This window comes from Kryptolebias marmoratus, linkage group LG4, assembly GCF_001649575.2.
Source record: "Kryptolebias marmoratus isolate JLee-2015 linkage group LG4, ASM164957v2, whole genome shotgun sequence".
In the NCBI taxonomy this organism is placed as follows: domain Eukaryota; kingdom Metazoa; phylum Chordata; class Actinopteri; order Cyprinodontiformes; family Rivulidae; genus Kryptolebias; species Kryptolebias marmoratus.
In genome coordinates this window covers 30,087,451-30,110,169 of record NC_051433.1, presented here as the reverse complement: position 1 = coordinate 30,110,169, position 22,719 = coordinate 30,087,451, and the positions used below count along the sequence as shown (strand labels likewise).

The 22,719-nt window shown below is 39.2% G+C and overlaps 1 protein-coding gene across 14 annotated transcripts in view; it reads right to left on the bottom strand.

Moving 5' to 3' along the window:
• Window positions 1-22,719, bottom strand: part of nfasca (neurofascin homolog (chicken) a) — a 152,074-nt gene that overhangs the window by 21,395 nt on the left and 107,960 nt on the right. For 7 of the 14 annotated variants that reach the window (XM_037975115.1, XM_017437121.3, XM_017437119.2 and 4 more), the window contains 14 exons: window positions 22,524-22,648; window positions 21,594-21,629; window positions 21,053-21,154; window positions 20,713-20,910; window positions 20,367-20,437; window positions 17,160-17,382; window positions 16,958-17,073; window positions 16,652-16,862; window positions 15,917-16,039; window positions 13,017-13,190; window positions 11,509-11,532; window positions 7,553-7,705; window positions 6,837-7,019; window positions 1,905-2,027 (listed from right to left, as the gene is read on the bottom strand). In XM_037975115.1, the coding sequence (XP_037831043.1) occupies window positions 1,905-2,027; window positions 6,837-7,019; window positions 7,553-7,705; window positions 11,509-11,532; window positions 13,017-13,190; window positions 15,917-16,039; window positions 16,652-16,862; window positions 16,958-17,073; window positions 17,160-17,382; window positions 20,367-20,437; window positions 20,713-20,910; window positions 21,053-21,154; window positions 21,594-21,629; window positions 22,524-22,648 (1,862 nt within the window). The remainder of the gene's footprint in view (window positions 1-1,904; window positions 2,028-6,836; window positions 7,020-7,552; window positions 7,706-11,508; window positions 11,533-13,016; window positions 13,191-15,916; window positions 16,040-16,651; window positions 16,863-16,957; window positions 17,074-17,159; window positions 17,383-20,366; window positions 20,438-20,712; window positions 20,911-21,052; window positions 21,155-21,593; window positions 21,630-22,523; window positions 22,649-22,719) is intronic. The other 7 variants (XM_037975122.1, XM_037975124.1, XM_037975123.1 and 4 more) reach the window with 5 other exon arrangements.

Sequence of the window (22,719 nt, the reverse complement as noted above, 5' to 3'; positions counted from 1 at the left end):
GGTAGTAGCATCATGCTGGGGTACTGGTGTATTGCACAAAATAAATGCAATAATGAAGAAGGAGGACTACCTCCAGATTCTCAAACTTCACCATAAATAAACAGTTAGACAATTGAAACTTGATCACAACAACACAATGATCCCAAACACACATCAGAAATGATTTCTGATTGCATAAATAAGGCTAATATTAGTCTTCCTAAAAGACCTTTGCAAAGCCCTGACCTTAACCAAATTGAAAACTTGTGGATTACATCTAAAAGCTGGTGCTAGAAAATCAACCAATTTTAAAAAGAACCAATTCTGCCAAGAATAAGAGTGATTTAAAATGATCCAGACTTCTGGTGAATATGCAAAGCCTGTGGTCCAAATGTAACTTGCTATTTAGGACTTTATAACAAATATTATTGGGAATGTATGCATATATTTGAGCCTGTGTGTATAATTCTGTAGATTAAAGAAAATCCACAATAAATTCAAACTTTTAAAAAATTCATTTAAATTTTATGTTGTGTAATCATTCCACCCTCGAAAAAGAAACTATTCAAATAAATCATTAAAAGACTCAAATTATTACGACATTCATGCCCATGATGAATGGGTGGAAGCTTTTTCTGTTTATACTCATTATGGATTAAAACTACTGCCCACAAACATGAAAATTGCGTCCATTGTGTCCATGATCAAAGTTAATAGCCATTAATAAGAGAGTACCGTTCAGTCTCAGGGAACCTAACCCCAAACAGTCTTCAGACTTTAGTAAAGGACAGAAGAAGTGTTTAACAGAGAAAAAAGAAAAGTTTTAAAAGCACAAAATATCAAAGTCAAGGTAAAGGACTATACCAGCGTGGATAGTTAGAAAAGTGACACATTCAAAAACAAAAAGCAAGCAGACAGCCCAATCACAGTGATGGTCCAACAAAACAATATTCCAAGCCAGCCAGCAAGTTGAAAATAAACCGCACAGATGTTGGAGACAAAACGATAAGAAACAATTTCAAACACATAAAAACAGAGCATAAACAGAGTGAGAGAGATCAATAGTCAGACACATTAATGCATTTTGGACCTTCAGCTTTTTTAACAGGGTTCAGTGTGTCCCATCACTGCTTTGTAAGGTCCAAATACCACATCCTCAAACGAAAATATCATCATATATGCATACTTAATTTAAAATACCAAATGTTCTTGATTTTTTTCCATTCAATATTTTTAAAGAAATGTCTTCTTTTCGATAAATGTTTTTTTTTTCTATAAAATGTTTTTTTTTTTTTTACTTAAGTTAATAAATTATTTGTCTTACTTGACCTTTGTAGTAATAAAACTACAAATGAGCTAAATTCTGGTTGGTTTGGGGCAACAAAAAGGTATTTCAGCAGAGTCTTTGAGTGAAGACATTTCAGGGACCAAAAAAGCAAAGCTGAGGTCTATAAAAATTAAAACAAATCATTAATCATTATTTGCTTTAAAACATAAAAGTGTAACGTATCATCTGTTTTTAGGATGCTTATATAAACACCCACTTAGTAAGAAAACACCAATTTGACAAACTGTGATTTTATCTAAATGTTTGTTCAAAAAACTGAAAACTGCTAAAATAAAAAAAATATTTTGCTCTGGTAATTTGCTGCAGTGCTATACTGCTGAACAAAAAATCCAGGCATCATAGAATACTGATTACCAGACTTAAGCCAGACCTGGTTATGAATCCTTAGTAGCCTGGTTAAAAATGGACTTTATACTGGTTCTGTTCTGCCTGCTGTAATGCCATCTGTCACGTTCTCTGCTTTGTATTTAGCATCACTTTGGAACTCAGTGTTCTCTCATTCTGGTCAGTTAACTTTCTAATAAGTACCATCTGTAAATGTTTGGAAGTTCACCGGGGTGTTTGTATGGTCTCTTACTGTCCAGAGTAAACTCTAGCACAAACTCGCTGCTGTCCGCAGAGAAGTTGTGTCTCCAGCTGATGTTTGCAGAGTTACTGTTAGGCTCCACCGTCAGATCCCAGATCTTCTGACCCAGGACCGCTACACAAAATAGGGGGTTAAGAATGGGGTTAGGGGCAAAGGGTTAAAGGTCAAAAGCAAAAAGGATACAGTTGCAAACCACACACTGTGTGATTGGAATCATTTCACACAATCAGATTGTTAATCTGTCCATTTTCAGCCTATCACAGACATCTCTCTACTCAGTGACACTCTCCAGCTCCACCTGGGGGATCTCAGCGTGTTCCCAAGCCAGAGAGGACACATAATCTGTCCAGAGACTTCTTGGTCAACCTTGGGGTCTCCTCCCAAAAAGATGTGTCCAAATCTCTCAGGTGCCATCCTGATCAGATGTCCGAACCACCTCAGCCAACTTCTTTCAGTGAGGAGGAGCAGCAGCTCCACTCCAAACTCCCCCTGGATTACAGAGCTCACATTTTCTCCAAGGCTGAACCTAGCCATCCTACAAAAGAAGTTAATTTCAGCTGCTTGTATCCATGATCTTGGTTTTTCAGTTATGATCCCTACCTCCTGACCATAAGTGAGGGTTGGAATGTAGACAGACTACAGACCCTTTCCAAAAAATTAGAATATCATGAAAATGTAGTTTCATTTCCATATTTCCATTCAAAAAGTTAAACTTTCATGGGTTATAGATTCAGGGCCCGCAGTTTAAACTATTTGAAGTATTTGTTTGTTATTTTTACATAATTTGGGCTTCCAGCTCATAAAACCCACAAAAACAGCAATTCAAAAAATTAGAATACTGTGAAGAAATCAGCCGAAATTTACAGGGCATGAATGTTGTAAACTGAGTGTGACACACTAATCATCTACTAAACTCAAAGCACCTGCACAGGTTTCCACCTGCTGTCATTAAAATGTCTCAGTTTGATTCAATATGGGGAAGACTGCAGACCTAAGAACCGGCCAGAAGGCCATCATTGATACCCTCCACAGGATGGGTAAGCCAAGTTCAAAGCTAAGGAGGCTGGCTGTTCACAGAGTGCTGTGCCCAAGCATATCAATGGAAAGTCTGTTGGAAGGGCAAAATGTGGCAGGAGAAAGCTGACATATTGTTTTTAAAGTACATATTTTGGTTTTATTTACTTTCTTTTTTTCTGCATAAACTGAGTAGTCTGGGCTGATTTCTTCACAGTATTCTAATTTTTTGAAATCCTATTTTTATGGGTTTTACGAGCTAGAAGCCCAAATTTTGTAAAAAGTAAACAAACAAATGCTTGAATTTGTTTAAACTATGAGCCATGAATCTATAACCTATGAAAGTTTAACTTTTTGAATAGAATTATGGAAATCAAACAACTTTTCCATGATATTGTAATTTTTTGGAAACGGTCTGTAGTAAACTGAGTGTCAGAGCTTTCAGACTGGAGAATGCCCTCATTACTGCACTCCATACTGTCATCACTTGTAAACAAGACTCACAGATAGTTGAACTGCTCCACTTGAGCCAGAGACTTACCTCAAACTCAGAGGGAGCATTCCAGCTTTTTTCAGTTAAGAAGCATGGTTAAAGGAGCTGACCCGCATCCCGGCTGCAAACTGCCCCAGTTCATGCTAAAGGTCATGGCCTGAAAACGGCAACAGAATTGGTAGAAAGCAGAGGTTCTCAACCTCTCCTCTCCACGATTGCACCTTAAGATCCTGTCCACGAACACCACAAACAGGAGCAGAGATGGGAGGCAGCCCTGGTGGAGTTCAAACTGCACCAGGAACAAGCTCGACTTTGTGCTGAAGATGTGAACACAGCTCTCACTTTGGTTATACAGGGACCAAAAAGCCCTTAAAGCGACCCAGGCACCCCACACTCCAACAGCACCCCTGACAGAGTGCAGCAGGGAACACCATCATAAGCCTTCTTCAGATCCCAAAACCCTTGTAGACTGAAGAATCAAACTCTGATGACCCCCTTAGCAACTCTGTGAGGGTGAAGATGTAGTTCACTGCTCCCATAGATTCTGAGTGTGTAAACTGATTCCAATCACTGTCCACTCAAACCCCATGTTGACTAAAGTCTGTGCATGTACGGAAAACTGATTTTTGTTTTTAATTTTGAAAAACTTAGTTGCTATCTTTTCTCCTGGTTTTAAATATACCTAAATGTTAACTGAGCCTTAAAAAAATGTGTACTGACTGATGCTCATCATTAACTTAATCAGTGCTAAAGGGAGTAACTAAATCCCAAATGTAAGAGACATTTTCACATGTGTTTGTTTGTGTTCTACATCTTACTGCTAGCTGCAAACATAACTACCCCTTGAGAATAATAAAAATATCATTAACGTTGAATACGTGATTAGTTGGGGTGTAACAGTACATGTATTCGTACCAAAATTTTCCAAAATGGGCCTTTAAGTTTGGCATGCATAATGTAATGCTGAGTAATGCGGAACTTTTATGAAAAAAACTAGTTTTTTTTCTTACAACCTAACTGTAGCAGACAAAGATAGGTTTCTTTAATGTTGTGGGTTGCTGGTCAATTTGTGCCTCCACCAAATTGTACTTAGTAATTGTTATAGTACACAAAGTAATTTTGTACATAGTGGTTTACATTTTGTATCAATAGGGTAGGTACAAAACTGTTCCTATTTCTCAACATACACTTACCATGCAGATATCTGGCATTCATACTCCCCTGCCTATGAAGGATTGAGAACCTCAGAGGCCAATGGGCACCGATACCCAGAGACCCTTTTTCCATTACAAGCACATATGGCAAAGCACTACACTGGAAATCTACCTGATGATCATCACCATACTTACCAAAGACAAGCTTTTCAGGTCAGGAGACTGAGATATTTGAGTCATAAATTTTAGTCACTTACAGCAAAAGTCCCTCTGATTCTGGTAAATACAAGTATTTATGCTCAATGAAAACTGCCAGACAACACATTACCTATTATTGATTTATAAGAGTGAGCCAGTGTTACACCTTTACACTGAACACCAAAACCACATCTGATGATATTCCAGCTGCAAATTACACTACAGTGATGCACATTATGGTAACAGAACAATAAAGTCTAATATGTGGCATGCTAGCTCTTACTTTTAGAAGTTATTTTTTCTTTACTTTTCTGTTTTTAACTCAGGGCTAAACACTGAACTCTCCTCACACAAGGCCTCCTGTGGCAAGTAATGCTGACAAAACCTTCCAGATCTCATTGCTACAAGCAAGCAGGTTGTCCACTAATGAAACATCCATTTCATCACTGACTTTGTTAAGCAAGCCATTTATTAGAGGAATATTTTCTTTAGTTTGGTATTCCTTTATTAAGAGGTGTTGTGTTGTCTTTAAACCTTTTGCTGTTTCTTGTTGCCACAGAAACTGATTCTAGCTCAGTTAAACTGAGTTGCAGCCATTTTATATTTTAACTGGCTGAAAGAAAAGCTGATCTGGAATAAATGTGAATAACTAACCTGCTCTTTGACCCAGACAATCCAGAGTATTTTGTTTGACCACTAGTTATAACACTTAGGTAGATTATAATAATCTAGCGTTTGATAGATTTAGTCCAAACACCTGCCTGGAAACAGCAATAACTGAATTCTGATTGGACAATTGTTATAATCTTAAATGAGACTTTATTTCAATTCATCTCAACTAGGGCTGGCTGCAAAGAAGCACTTGACCATGAAGTCTTCTACTTGCCATTTTGGAAACTCTAGTCAAAATTTAATATGAGCTTCCTTCAGCAGTATGAAGAGACCTGTGGCAGAAGGTTTCCTTTCATACCCCAACAATCTGGGTACATGGTAAGTAAAGCTGCAAGGGTCTGCTTTAGCAGAGGTACAAACTGACCTGGAGCCACATGCTACACACAACAGTACACTAAAGTGACTATAAGTCGACAGGTGTGACCTCAAATAGTGGCTGTGGCAGCTTGTGGCACTTCAGCCTGAGCTTCCGAGTGGACAATCAAACAAAGGCTATGTGTGCAGCTGGCTCAATAAAGAAATTCATCACTTATTCAAAGAAGCATCACCTAAATGGAAACATTACAGGGACGAGGGGAAAACAAACAAACTAGAATGCAAGCTTTGCTGCTTATGACATTAAATTCTTCAGACACAGCCAAAGCAAAAACTATTGACATATTTTTCATGTGACCATATACTCTCTCAATAACACTGTTTTAAATGCACTGAAAATCATAGAGCACTGTTACTAAGTTAACACTTGTCAACATTTTAGCCAGATAAAGACAGATATGTTTTTAGCCTTTTACGAACAAATACAAACTACAGATGTTCAGAACTAATAGAAGGATTCTGATATTCTTTTCACAAACAACAGATGGACATCCAGGGCTACTACAAACTAGACTGATTTATGGACACACAAACAGCAGAGCAACACCTGGAGGCAGTGTTGGGATGGAAATTAGAGAGAGACTGGAGGGCATGATTCTAGACCAGTGGTCTCCAGTCCTGGTCCTCAGGGCCACCATCCTGCATGTTTTACTTGTTCCTCTGCTCCAACACACCTGATGTGAATCAATGGGTGATTAACAGGCTTCTGCAGAACATGGAGAGGTGATTTAACCACTGAATCAAGTGTGTTGGAGCAGAGAAACAAGGAAAACATGCAGGATAGTGGCCCTCGAGGACCAGGGTTGGAGACCCCTGTTCTAGACAGTACACTCAATACTAGAAACACTGGTAGTGAAGAAAGATCCTATTTATGCTGCACTGTACCATACCAAACTGTGACTTTAAGATCAAGGCACATAATGACCTGTGATTTTTGTGTACCGTTACACCCCTGATAATTAGTATTCAATGGAAACTCAAGAAAGGCAGTAAGAACTACAGTGAAACAATATGTACCAAACACATTCTGATCTGTTTGCTTAGTGGAGACCAGCACAGGAAGTGTGCTGGTTGTGGTCGCCTCAGTTGTAGTTGTGGTAGTAGTTGAGGTACTACTTGTTGTAGGAGCGATGGTAGAAGGCAGAAGAGGAGTGGGAGTAGGAGAGAAAGCAGAAGACAAGGGGGTCTCCGTATGCTCAACTACAGAAAGGAGGAGTGAGAGAACAGATGGTTAAAGACAAGGCAGCAGGACCATCACAAATGATGCCAAACAATGACACTTACAGGTGGAAGCCATTGAAGCCTAGAGCTGAATCAAACAATTCTGAGTGTCTGAGAACAGTTTAGCATGTTTTACCATCTATGAAAGGTGATTAATATGTTGGTGTATTTTCTCAGTCATCAAGGACATGACAATCCTAAGTGGCTTAATACAAGACGACTGGACTTCTCTTGTTTCTCTTATCCAAAAGGCTTCTTCCGTTCTTATCGTGGGTTGGGAGTTCCAGGCTAACAAGTTATTATAATGATCACAACAATAGAGTGAAGTCGTGTGACTTCAACGGCACGATTATTGTGATATAAGCATGGAACTCCCAACCCAAAACTAAAGAAGCTTTTTGGTTGAGAGGTGAAACATCTTCACGAAACAGGAGAAGTCCAGATGTCATCTATTTAACCACTTGGGAAAAGCGACTCATATTCGATGACAAAGGCAGTAAAATTATATGTACCCAACACATTCTTATCAATAACCAACACAGGAGGTGTGCTGGATGCTGTTTCCTCAGTGGTAGTAAAAGTAGTAGGAGCAACGGTAGTAGGAGGAAGAGGAGGAGGAGCAGTAGGAGAGAAAGTGGAAGACAAGGAGGTGTCCGTAAGATCAACTACAAAGAGGAGGAGGAAGAGAGCAGAGGGTTAAACACAAGACAGCAAGATTTTCACACACAATGACATTCACAGGTGGAAGTCAATGAAGCCTTGACCTTCATTTTTCTACAAGAAGCATCCTTTAATGTGAATACCACCAGTAATATTAAAATGAGCAGAAGTCAATAGTAAGTCTTTTCCACATTCTCTCTCTGCTGAGATCCAAATGCATTTTATCAGCACTGCACTGCACAATTTTAAATGTCCTTAGTGCTTGAATAGAAAACAATTGGCCCTCTTTCCTTGTCCAGTTGCCTTTTTATTAATTAATTCAGGATTATGTGGGCTTGATGGCCAAAATTCTATACCTACATTTTTGAATATTGTTGCCAGTAAAGCAATAATACAACATGTGCGACTTTCTTAGACTCATAGGAAGCAAGTACGTCTTGTGTTTTATAGGAAGTACATTTAAAATAACCCAAACACTCACTGCTGAATCATGTACAGGGTCATGGAGAGCTGGTAATTCTCCCAGCAGTTAACAGGAAATGGAGAGTTAACCTTAAAAGGGTCACCAACTATCCCTACCCAGACCAACACAAAGGCACACAAGGCTAGCTACCATGCACACTCACATCTACTGTCAGCTTTGAATTGCCACTTATACTGACATGCACCCACACATGTAAAGGGAGAACATGCAAACTGCCCACAGAAAGACCACGTTTGAGATTTGAACCTGCAATCTTTTTGCACAATCTGCACCATCATGCAGCCTATAAACCAGAAAAGTTTTTTTGTTTGTTTGTTGTTTTTTTAAAAATAGGGCAATTTACTTTAACTGCATGGATGTTTAATAATGAAGACAAAAGCATGTCCTTAAAACAGTTGATGTAAAGTATTAATTACCTATAAATAACTGAACTATGGCTATATTAGGGATAAGTTAGGACAGAGAAGTTTAGGGACCATCCAACCAATAATACATCTGTCCATACATACATACAATCATCCTTTTTATTCTTCTTATGTGGTCATGTCACAGAGGCAACAGATCCAAGTGGGAACCCCAGACATCAGCTTAAAGAGTCCCAGTAACTGTTTTTTCTGGGGGTCCCCAAGGCATTCCTTTGCCTGACTGGATCTATAATCCCTCCAGTGAGTAACATGGTCATAACCCTTTTTTTGGATCCACAAAACACATGTGGGCCAAGTAAAGATCTAGTGCACTGTTTCACAACCTGGACAAAAGCCTAACTGCTCCTACTGAATCAAAGGTTCAACAATCAGTCAAAGTCTCCCTTCAAACACCCTGGAGTAAACTTTCCCAATGGTTGAAAATCATTCTTCGGTACCTTTTTAAAGATGGGGACAACAACATCATTTAACCACGCTTCATGCATTGTCCTAGTCCTTCATTTGATATTAAAGAGGCATTTCAACAATCACAGCCATGAAACATCCAAATCCCCCTGCTGCCAGGGAGCTTTTTAACTACTGCAACTACTTTAGTCATGGTAATGGACTCACTGTGTTGGACATGATGATTGAATTTAGGAGATACTAAAATTGTTCCTTCCACTCTTAACAATATCTTCTGTCTGGGTCAGCCATCCCCCCCCCATATCAAGAACAGCCTGTCAGGTCCTAGGGGATAGCCACATTTTAAAAGCCTTTTACTTCAGCTTTTTGGCCTCCATCACTGCTGGTTTCAACTCGTAGGTCCCTGGTTGTCACTGCGAAAGGCATTAATGACCTCCTGGTCGCAGCTCCTGGACCCAGCATCTGCTTTATTTCATGTACCTTGAACTAGTTCATTGTGTCAGTAATCAGCTTGCCTAGAGCCCTTCCCTTGCCTGCCACCCAGGTCACACTACACCCAGCCTTGGTTTCTCTCATGCCAGCTGGTGGGTCCATGTAGAGATGGCTCTAGATAACTTTTTTGGGCTTAACCTGATCAAGCCCCAAGAAATAAGGCTCAACCACAAGGAGCTACTGCCAAGCTCCACCCTGGCTCCAGGAGGATGCCCGAGTTTCCCTATTCCGTGTGAGGTAACATCTTTTCTGTTTTCTCCTACAAAGTGTTTCAATACTTACATATGCTTAAAAGCATTGAGATGGGTAAATGATGATAACTACCCAAGCAGCCACTTTAGGCATCCATTTCAGATTCATAAGAGAAATCTTTTGCAATTTGAATATATTTTTTAGAAAATAAAGCTAATTCATTTAAGAACCAGTTAAACATGTGACACGAAAACCTAAAACCTGTAGCTTGTTTTGTACATGCAGAAAACAAATACATTCATGTATCTCTGATTAAGAACATTTTTAAACTCTGACACCCTACTGCATCATTTTTTCCACTGTGGTGACACCTTGATGCCCTCTTGTGGAGAAATGTCTTAATGGCATGTTGGAAATCAGCTCATATCAAATTTCCCTTTAAAAGACAAGAACTCTTGCTGTACCTGGAAATTTAAACTATTTCCAGCTAAAGAAGAGTCCCAACCAAAGTATAACCCCAAACCTCAACCAGCATGCTTGTATGACAAGCATGTCCTGTAACCAGTGAAATATCTGTACATTTAGCAACATTAAAACTCAGTGAGGCAGGCCAGTTCAGCCAAAAGCTTCATGCCATCTTACCTGTAATCACCAGATGATACACATGACGCATTAAACAGTGGTGACAGATGAAAATGATTGAATGACAGGATTTTGAAAAAGCTCAAAAGCAAAACAATCAAGCCAGTGAATGAGTGAGCAAGTCCAAAACTGATGGAGTTTGTCTGCCTCAGCACTTCCATCAACTTGCATAATTTACCAAGACATTTCTCAGCTTAACATTCTGAAGTAGGAACATGCATTTTCTCTGACAGCCAAAACAGCAGCACCAGAGAAACAATATTTACAATTAGACTCAGTTGATAAATCCATCAGTGCAACCTCAGGCTATCTCAAAGCATACAAAAACAGAAAGTGTGGCAATGAGGCTGCATTACACTACATTACTGGAACACTGGTTCAAGAAATTAAGTTCAAGGTCAACGTAAATTAAATAATTTACCAAACAGCCATTGAGGGTAAAGACACTGACTTAGGAGAATATTATATGCATTTAAATTGAATAAAAAATAAAATAGAGCAGATTTATTGCATTCCTGAAATACACAGCATCAGCAGCCAACAAACAGAAGCTTTATGTGCAGAGAAATGAGAATGATTATAGGTAGAAAAACAGCATACACACCAGTTCATCTAATACGTAGCAAAAAGAACTCCAAGTTCTTTATCACTACCACTTAAATATGATGTGCTCAGATTGCACTTTTGCAATGGTTTTAACTCTTGTTGGAAAAGGCCTGATAGGCCTCTTTAAATACTGATAAAAATGCTCTCATGTCTACTGTTAAAGCAATGCTGTTTTGTTTTAATGCCAACTCAAAAACAGAAATTACTCAGAGGAAGAGCCAAGTTCAAAACTGTTGCTGCATGTACTGTATATCAAGAAAACATGAGCACTGATACACTTTATATTTAAACTACAAAGATGAAACTGTTTTTGGTTTTTGGTAACTACAGTAAAGTTTTCTTTTTCTACCTTTAAGACAATAAAATCTCATCCTGGTGGGATTAAACTATATATCACACCTTAATCTTAACCATGCTAAAGTGATCTAGCAAATGTACTTTCCAGACATCAGTGAAGAGACGTGACAGTGAACTGCACTGCTACTGGTGTTAGATGAACATAAATGAAAAAATGTTAGTGCTAATGCAACAAACAGTCATTGGACCTCTTGCTCCCCATTACCTCCACCTGTTGTGTTATAGCCTTCTGTCAATAAAAAGAACAGGGGACATAGAAGAGAGAGCAACAGTTTATTATTAATATTAATGACTGAAGAAAAGCTGACATATACAGACTTTGCTTCCATGCCCTTAGTTAAACCAGTTCATACCAGTTTAGACAACATACAGAACATCAGGGATGTAGGAGCCCCCAAGACCTACTCATTGACAGCCTTGGGTCACACCAACACAGAACAACCTAAACAACAGAATGTTTAGGTGCTACTTATACAGGTATTTACAGATGCCTGTGATCCAAAATGGCTGACTTCTTTGAGGAATAAGACTATGGGTCCAAGGTGTTTCTGTAGGTCGTGAGAGGGTTGCACGTACAAATCTTCACAAACAAGTCAAAGAAGTTGATGGGGCTGAATTTTTGAAAATATTTGACTGGGCACTTTTGATTTATTTTGCAACAACTATATAGTTTGTGTATGACAACATGGTCAGGGCCAGAGTAAAATTATTCATGTTCAATTTAATGTAGATTGGACAAAATATGTGGAATTTACACAAACATTCAGTGTCATGGTAAGAAATCAAATTTTGCTGCACCCTGAGGACCACTCACTTTGTCAAAGATTTGAAGTTTCTAAAGCCAAGCCACATCAACTTATCTGTTATTGGACACAGTTTAAAGATGATGTGGTGTAGGACGATGTCCCTGAGTCAAACATGTAACTTTCTGTTTTCAGTGGGCAGAGGTAAGATGATGGTAGAATATTCACAAGGACTGAACTGTTGTCAAACATGCATTTTGGTGCAGATTAGATTATTTAAAAGTAAGTTATAACAATTTTGGTTAATAACAAAAACTGAGGTGTAGCCACAGCCACGCCCTGTGATGAAAGCTTAAGCTTTTGATAAGTTTTAATCCCTCATGTTTTTAGAGGACACTGACCACTACTGGGTTGACCCCATACGCCCAAGAGACTTCTTGGTGCACCTCGGTTAGTTGTGCATCAAATTTCTATCTGAAAATAGTCATAGTGCTGGTCTTTAGAAGGCACTGTGGAGCCACTTTCTGCATATATCTGAGACCTGAAAAATACACACATTCAAGAGTTCCCATGTGAATGCAAAAATCCAAGCATCTGGGAGCATGTTTAGATGTCAAAAAAGTTATTATTTTGGAAGAAGAAGAAGAAGAAACGTGTATTTCAACACAGAAAGGTCTTCAGTATTACAGACTCAGGTGTTTTACAGCTTTTAAACAGAACTAACCAACGTTTAGATGTAACAATTAATAAGAGTTTTGAACATTTTTGTGAAAACAATGACTTGGCCATTCTTTTTTACTTTCAAGCTGATCATGATAGATGTCAGGTACCTGCACAACACACCGAGTACTGGTAAGTGATAGAAACCTCAGAAATAACAAACTGCTTACAACTAATTGTGACACTTTTAGTTAAGATTTTTAGGGTTTGAGATGTTTTTTTTGTCAAACAAATGTTCAAGAGCGCTCACCTTCATTAGTAAAGTGTGGGGACTCCTCAGAAAACACCTCCCCTGCTCCCTTCTGGGTCCGTGCTGAGAGCATGAATTTATAGCGGGTGGATCGGTCCGGCACACGGAGGGTAAACTGTGTCTCATTTGGCTGGAAGGTCTCGATCTTGAGAGGTCCCAATCTGGAGCCATTTACTAGACATAAACACATGCAGACACACACACATACAATACTTTTTAAGTGCTGGTAACCTTCACGTTATTACATACAGTACATACATATGTTGTATGTCACGTTACAGCAATCTATAAGTGGAATAAAATCAAGTGTAAATGAAAATTAAAATACACAGTCAGGACCCAATACACTAATTGAACTGTAATAGGAAAAAATAGAGAAAACAGCCATTATCACACAGATAACGGAAAATTTGGTATGGATGTTATTTGGAACATATAAAAAGATAAATTATTACAATTTGAGGTATCCCAGTCCAGAGTCGTACAGTCTGATGGCTACAGGTAGGAATTATTTGTGGTGCACAGTGGTGGAGTCAGTCTGTTGTCTGTCATTGTGTGGGTGTGAATTATTGTCTAAAATTGTTTGTAGTTTGAGCAGCATCCTCCTCTCAGACACCTGTCAGTGGGTCCAGTCCAACAGCCTTACCAGTCTTGTGAATCAGTTTGTTGGGCCTGCTGGTGTGCACTGCCTTAAGTATGCTGTCCCATCATGTCATAGCACAGAATAAAGCACTGGCCACCACAATATCACAGAAAATCCTGATCATTTTCTGACAGATGTTGGAGGAGCACAGCTATCTCAGAAAAGAGAGATGACTCTGACCCTTCTTGTAGAGTGCAGTAATGTTCTTAACCTAGTCCAGTTACATATAATATATATACATACAGTGGCAGCTGGTGGTTATATTTGTAGGGTGGGCTAACAGATGTATAATAAAACTCTGCAGTTTGGATTCCAACAACAGAAGCATTCAATTTGAAATAAAGAAAACCTGCTATAAATTGACATTATGTCCTTTTTCCTCACAAAGACAACCTTAAAACAAACCACCACCAAAACCAAGCTCACACAGAGCCTCCGTCAGTTGTCCAATACTTCATTCCCTTCATTAAGGGTTTCAGCTATAACCATTCAGATGATGTTTCCCAGTCAAACAGCTTTGCATGACACTGCACCACACTCCCTGACACAATTACTAATCACACTGATAAGGTAAAACCAAACAAGACATGCAATATTGTAAAGTGCTTCTTTTTTTTAAATGAATCCAACCTTATTTAAAGAGAAGCTCACTCCAACAACTTTTCTGGGATCCAAAAATGTGTAATAACCTCCTCGTTAAAGATCTGTTAGCTACCCTTGCTGTTGCTTTTCACTGAAACCAGGTCACAGAAAAACTTTGGTTTTGATGCTTTTTATTTTTTGAATATCCTTTGGTTTATTCGAGGCACGTTATTGTCTGTCCACCCTCATTGGCTAAAGCCTGAGGCCTTGGGTTGACCCTGGGCTGAACTAAATTAGCCCAAATGAGCAGCAAACTGAGGGGGCGGGACAAGACAGCTGTCAATCATTCTGTACCATAAAATTACATTTAATGATCGGGGCTGAGAAAAGTTAGCCCTTTGGAAAGACTTGGGGATTTTCTCGGGACTGTTTGGCACCAGTTTTGTTATAAATTTCACAAAATGTGATCCAATATTTTAAATTTGTGTTTATTAGGTATTTTAACATTTTTATTGTAAACACAACCTCAGAGATCTCTGTCTAGAAGAGTGCAGTCCGAAGACAGGGTTTCCCCCAGTGTACTATAAACCTGACTGCGTGCGCCAGGCTCCATTTAAAATGGATTTCCATGCTTCAGGGGTCCCTGCAGGACTCTAATGAGCCCTGAGGCCGAGCCTCCTTCAGCTACCTGGAGTTAGCAGGTTGTCAGAGACACAGCAATAAACATGGAACGAGCGGGTTTAACCAACAATGGTTAGTTGAGCTGAAATTCAGCAGGTGGCTTTACAAGACTGAATATGGTAAGCATGTTCTGTGCTTAGTGAAAATATTATCCTTGTTTACCAGTAAAATGATGCTATTAAATTCAGCATTAGATGTTTTGTTGTTCCATGTAGTGATCCAACATGCAGCCTGTGCCACAAAAAGCACAGTCCAGCATCTGTCTGTTTGTCAGAGTTCTCTGTTGTTATTCATTGGCCTGGAAGTGAGACGTGTGTTGGTGCTTTGTTTGCACTTTTTCAGTTATTTTATTTTATTTTTTTGTAAATGTGACTTAAATTAGGTGCAATCAATTACTATTTATTTTAATTGTATTTTTGTTTAAAAAGTATTTCAAAAGTGCCTTTTTGTAAAACTGTAGTTGTGTAAATATTTGGCACAAATATCTTATAATATCACATAATAAATAACCATATTTTCAACTTTCCTGTCAACTTTAATCATTTTTTTACTAAATCACGGTCAGCGATCGGCCGGTGAACGGCCACCTACCACCGGGTTTAGCCTCTTTTCTGGGGGAAACCCTGGAAGAACAGCTAAGATACTGCGCTGACAGTGCAAAAGTACAACATGTGGAAAAAATTTGGGCGAGCTCAGAGTTGTTGCTAAACGTCTTTCTGTTTTTGCCTGATCTATCATGTTGGATCCCACACTCAAATCAAGAAAATCATTTTTCCAGCTCTACAATTACTACTCTAAAAGGTAGTTCCCAGTGATACCTTTTCCAGCTTATCTTTCTATTCAAGAAATAAATGCTTCTCTCCTTTCTGCTGTTCAAGTCGTGTGCAGGTGGACCAGTAAGGAGAGGAAGCAGTCTTTGCAGTTTGGTAAAAGGCCCAATGTTTGTTCCACCTGTTTGTTTGTTTTTAATTACATGTGCATTAGAGTAAATTACCTGTTTGGTAGTTGAGCTGGTAGCCAATAATTATGCCGTTGGGCTCTAGAGGTTTATCCCATTTTAGATGGATGGTGTCCATACTTCTGCGGTTAATCCTGAAGTACCTTGGAGCATCTGGAACTACAAACACACAAAAAGAAGATTCAAGAGCGGGTTTCACAGCAAAAATGTGAAGAAAATGTTTGTTTGATTTGCTGTCTCTCATATGGAACCCCCACCCCCCAAAAAAAGAAAGAAAAGCTTAGTATGAGCTTTTTGCCCCTCAGAACGATAGTCCAGTCATTTCTAAAGTGATCTTATGTCTGTTAGTTGCATGTAAGTTAAATCTATAAAACAATAAATGAGTCCTTGTTTGGCTAGTCCCAGTCTGGACGTAGATTTTTGCCTCTTTCTGTACACTCTGTGCTTTTTGACTGATAAGATACTAACTACTTATAGCTATAGGGCAGAACATCACTTCTGACTGTCCATTTAACTTGTGTTTCTGCCATCACTAAATTTACAGCTGTCTGAAGGAAACTGTTGTCCTTAATGATCTGTAATAATCTGGAGCATGAGGTCAGACAGATTAAAATGCTTCACACAAATCACATGAGTGTGAAGGAATGAGAAAACAACAACAACTGTGGAACCTTAAACAAATCTAATACAATACTGACACATAACATTTTAGAGTGTCTAAACTGATTTCCTGTAGTTGTTCTGTGGTGTCTGACTCAGCTGTATCCTCACCATCTTCCTTAGTGGTGAATATCACCGTGTTGCTAGGTGGACTCTCAAAGCGACTGTTGGCCACAACCATGAACATCTTATAATTAGAGTAGGGCACCAAGTCAGAGAGAAAACCATTTGGTGCTGCCACAGTGGTGTAAAAACCTTTGACCTTCTTCTCCTTATTGACCACCAGGCCTGGAACCAGACTGGACTCACGCCAGTAATACAACTGGGAATTAGAACAGGATAAAAGGTCAACATAAAATAAAACTCAAAGGGATGTCTAATTTTTTAAAGATGAGCTGTGCAGCTGGTCAGTCTCACTCTGTACTCCTTGAACTCCCCCTGGACAGAACTCAGATCCACAGGTATCCAGCGGATATTCGCTCTGGTGCTGGTAACCTTTGACACCCGCAGGTCAGTGGGTGCTCTTGTTGGCTCTGAACAAAAATCAAGGAACATGGTATGTGTTTTAAAACTTTTATTAAGCAGTTGTTTAGTTTAGTTTAACGGTAGGTATACTCACTGTCCTCTCCAGAGTATCCAATGACAACATTAGACTCGGGTCCTGATCCAAAATCATTCCTGGCTTGTATTTTGATCTCGTAAGGCACATATGTTTCATTGGAGTGTATGACATGTTTAGAGTGGAACGTGGTCACATTGTTCCAATCCGCTGCTGAATCTTTTTGTCTCCACCACACAATGTAGTGCAGGTTTGGGCCATTTCTCTCCAAATCACGCAGTGGCTGGAGACAGAAAACAAGAAAATCTCAACACACACACACACTGCTTTCGGTGTAATGGGAACTAGTGGTCATTACATTGATAATAAGCCTCTACACAGTTGAAATGTTCTAAGCCAAGAAAAAACAGAGACTCCACATTATCTCTGATAAAATCTCCCGTGTTTGATATTAAAAGAAAAACAGTGTGTATAATAATGAAGCCACGGGGAAAGAAAGCTCCCCTGCATCCAGTTCTAGGTTTTACACATCAGGCTATAATAAAAATGATATGGTCCTCATCAGGTTCCAAAACGATTCTAATCTAATCTCAAGTGTACAAAAACACACAACACATTCCATCATTCCATTATTTATTAAACAAAACAAGCCAAAATGGAAAAGCTGTGAGTGGAAAAACTAGGTCCATCTTTGCTGCTTCTACAGGATTGAAGAGGTTCAGTATCAGCCAGGAGCTGCTGATCAAATGTATTGATGAACTGATCATCATCAGTGTGAGCATCTCTAGAAAAGTAGGAGTTTCATCAGTTTGCTGCTCTGGAGCATAAAGGTTAATGCCATGCAGAGGCAGAAAGAAATCATGAAGGATCAATCTGTGAAGAGTTAAAGGTCATTTCCAAGCTATTTACAGTCCATCATTCTACAGGGAGAAAGAATATTCACAAGTGGAAAACATTCAGTACAGCTGAGAATCTTCCCAGGCGTGAATGTTTCAGCAAATTCACCCCAAGATCAGACTGTGCAATGCTCAGAAAAATGACACAATTCCCAAAAGTTTCATCTCAGACTCTACATGCCTCAATTACAAGGTTAAAGTTCATGACAAGACAATTAAAATAAGCCTGAACAAGTATGGCTTATTTGGAAGAGTTGCAGGAGCAGGTATTTTCTTAGGTTTGTGAGGTTTTATTTTTTAATGAACCACAAAACTCCTGGAACAATGTCCTTTGGACAGATGAGACCAAAGTAGAGATATTTACCCATAATGCACAGCAGTATGTCATAACACATTGGTACAAACATCCTCAGTTCTTAAGCACAGTGGTGGAGGGATGATGATGTGGGCTTGTTCTGCAGCTACAGGACCTGGGCTCCTTGCAGTCATTGAGCTGAACCTGAACTCCTCTGTAGACCAAAGGATGTTAAACCATCTGTCTGACAGCTGAAGGTTGGACCAAACTGGGTCAGGATGCAACATAACTATGATCCAAACACAGCAGCTAATCTACAACAGAACGGCTCAAAAAGTAAAGAATCAAGGTGCTGCAATGGTCCAGTCAAAGTCCAGAACCTCAACCTGATTGAAATGCTGTGGTGGGACCTTAAGAAAGCTGAGCAGAAACTAATGTCTGCAAACCTCAATGAACTGAAGCAACTTTGGAAAAAAGGAGTTTCTACTTTGAAATCCAGAACTTTTCACCCTGGTAATGTCAACATTTTTGTATTTCCACTACAGTCCGAAGGAATGCCTCTTTGCTAGTTCCTAAGTCCGAGGAGGCCCAGAGGAATGCTTATTCTTGACATCAAGAGAGTCTAAAGAAGGGGTGTCCAAAGTACAACCCTCGGAGGGTTTTTGTGTGGCCTGTGACTGCAATTTAGGAAGGGTATCATTTTGGTCCACAGGCTTAAGAAGTTGATGCAGATGGACAGCTTTTGCAAATTTTAGGGTACAAATTTTTATAATTGTCAGGCTGAACAGAAATATGGATCAAAGAAATATTCTTAAAATGTGCAATATTAAGTACAATACAAGTTGATCATCTTTAATTAACCATATTACAATTTTGTTCCGGGGAATAAACTAAAATGCATTTTCCAAGCACAAGAAAACCAAAAAAACAATAAACCTAACAAATCAAAGGAATTTAATCCTTTTCATTTACTAAATACATTTTTGAAAGGCTTTTTATATTTCAGATCTACAATTTAAAACTTTAAAAATATATATTTAAAAATCAGGAATTTTTAATCAAAAGATACTTTTTTTTAACTTAATGATTGTGGCCCACAAGTCTAAAAGACTTGGACACCACTGGTCTGCGGGGAAGCCTCTGGTCCAGTTTCTGTCTTTAAGGCCTTCCAGCTGCATACCTAATCTGAAGTCCACCTGTCCCCACCAGTTCCTGTCGCCTCAACCTCAACCGTTGTTCTTTTCCTTGACAGCCCACCTCCAGCTCTAATTTTTGAGGGGCCATCTCCTTGCTTGAGCTGTTAAGGGCCTCTCGTTGAGCTCCTCATCAATCTCAGCCCCTTGTTGAGTGCCAGTCTGGAAATCCTTCCAGCCGCCCTCCTGACAAGTTTTGCCAACTTGGCAGGTTCCCAGGATGTCCACCTGAACTCTACTTGCTTGTTTGGCCCTGGACAGTCAGTGTCAAATCTTTAGTAGAATTATTTGTATATGAGAATATTTCTTCTTCTGAGCGACACCTGAAGCTGAGGACCGAAGTGACGTTTTCATGTTCAGATATTTTTGAATCCTGAACGGATGTAGGATCAGTGGTAAGTCTGAACCAGTAGATCCATCAGAAGATGTGATGTAAACATCACATGGCAAAGTTGATCAATTACAATATAATTCTCAGTTTACAAAGCACATTACTGACCAAAAACCTTTAGTGAAGAACTCAATTGATGCATTTGGTCACTTTTTTCCCCACAAAGAATCATTAAAACATGAAACTTTTTCTAATTGAGCTGCTTCAGAATGCAGGACATCCATATTTTGTGAAATCGCCATTTTAGAGAACAAAAAAATAAATTAAAAAGTGTAAGAAAATGTTTCTTACACTTTTTTATTTATTGTTTTATTCTCTAAAATAGTTTTTTTTGTAATGGAGAGTAAAAATAGAAAAGTGTAGTAAAATAACTCAACCTTTTTTTTTTTACTTAAAGATGATTTTTTTATATCACTGATAGATTTTTGATGAGCACATATCTGTATTCCTGCTCGTTACAAGCTGTGTGACGCTCATTGCATTTTCTCTTACCTCCCAGGTGATCTCCATGTTGTCCTTTTGGGAGCCCCATCCCCGTAATTCTCTAGGAATAGCATCTGGGGCTTTATTTAAAAACAAACAAACAGAAAAAATTCAGATCAAACATTTCCTCCTTCAATAAACTGTTGATATTTAGTGAAGTATTTGGAACAGTTTGATTTCTGAATCAGGAAATGCTTGCAGCCATGTTTAAAATCTTCTTTATAAGATACAATTTAATCTTTCTGATCACTTATTGAATTATATATTTTTTCATGAACAGTGAAAAATCCACATGAATATTGAGCCAAATGATGACATTTTAGCCCGAACACATGACTCTCCGGGTGTTGCTTACGTGCTCCACTGGTTTTGTACCGCGGGGAGGGCTTGCTTGGCAAACTCTGACCCACCGCGTTTACGGCGATGACCCTGAACTGATAGTTGACGTAGGGGGCGAGCTGGAGGATGACTGAGTTCAGGTCTTCAGGGTACGTGGCCAGGTCCTGCCACCTGCCTGGATCCCAGTGATTCTCTTCAAACTGGACCAAGAACTCTGCAGACAAACACAGCATTTCATGGCTCCACAGTGGAAATCTCCACTGCATGACTTTTCTGCACTTTTTTCACTCCCAACAGAATTTATTAAAAAACAAAACAATTCAGAAACAGATTCCAGAGAGAGAACAGATAGTGACCTGTGATGGGACTCCTGTTCTCATTTCCAGGGATCCAGGTGAGACGAACGCTACGGAGTGCTGGATCTGACAGATCTAGATCCATTGGTGGATCTGGACGTGCTGCAGAGCAACAAAGAACAGCCTGACTGAGTGAGTCAAACACACATCATCAGGTAAAGTATTCATTTCTCCTTCACTCCTAAACTCCTAAAATGATTCTGAGAACTAACACCCTAAATCAGGGGTGTCCAATCCTGGTCCTCAGGGCCACTATCCTGCATGTTTTCCTTGTTCCTCTGCTCCAACACACCTGACTCAGTGGTTAAATCACCTCTCCATGTTCTGCAGAAGCCTGTTAATCACCCGTTGATTCAGATCAGGTGTGTTGGAGCAGAGGAACAAGGAAAACATGCAGGATGGTGGCCCTGAGGACCAGGATTGGACACCCCTGCCCTAAATTATATTCAGTGCACATAAAAAAATTCTGATATCACAATGACTTTTTACAAAATTTCACAAGCATTACTAAGCAGAAAAGAAAAGCGGAGCTGTGTGTTACCTGGAGGTAAGGCACTAGAGTGGTTGAAGGCTTCCTCTGTGGGGGTGTGGTCAAGCAGCAGGAAGTGTGTATAAAGGTTAGAGGTTACAGGTTAGTCTACAAGCCAGGCAACAGCAAGGGAGCACAGCAGTCAACATGTCAGGAAAAGCTACTTTGAAGTGATGGCATTCAGTGTAAATATAGATTGTATTTTGTTAATAAATAGGGCATTTAATAAAGTCACATTCTCATGAGGTAACTGTCTGTTCGTGCTTCAGTATTAACAATGTTCTAATGATTTAAAATCTTATTATTGTCTTCCTGTCCTGACAGATGTGTCCCATTATGGAGCACAACAGGTTCAAAGAGGCACAAAATGGGTTTTACTTTGCCTTGCTTCAAATTTGATGTTTTTATAATGAAGTTTTAAACGTTTGAATGTCAGTGGCTCAGACTGTCCAATCCAAGCAGAGATAACAAAGTGGCTTCAGCTTCACTTCATGCAGCTTAGTTCTGTTGAAACCTGATGCTACCATCATTCATATTCAGACTCAGTACCCCATAAAACCTTGTGCATTTACTAAAAATAAAAACAAATATCATAGCTCTGTAAGCATTCAGAGTTTTTGCAGCAAGACTGGTCTTCTGTTTTCTCTTGAAATTTTTGTGATATGTATTAATGTTGTTTATGCATCAGTGTTGACTTTTACATGTTGAATAATAATTTATATATATTTTATTTATTTATTTATAATTAAACATATCAATTTGGGGTATTTCTGAGTGCAGGAAGACTGTGTTTGTATGTGTTACTTAAACTCCTTTTTTTGCATTTTGTGTAAAATGAGCTAAAGAAACTGGATGTTTTTGGGTGCTGGTTAGGATTCCTTAGTTAAGTAAAGAGTAAATGTTCAGCTGTGGGATGTATATGTGAGGAGGTGACTTCTGTACCTAACACAGTGAGTCGGGCTGAGGCCGAGTCCTGGTCTATCTCTGAAGTAACAGTGCAGGTGTACATCCCTTCATCACCCTCGTTAACGTTGGCGATCGTCAAAGACTTTTCATCCTTCCTGAGCCTGGAACGCAGACAGACAGACAGACAGACAGACAGGCAGGCAGGCAGGCAGGCAGGCAGGCAGGCAGGCAG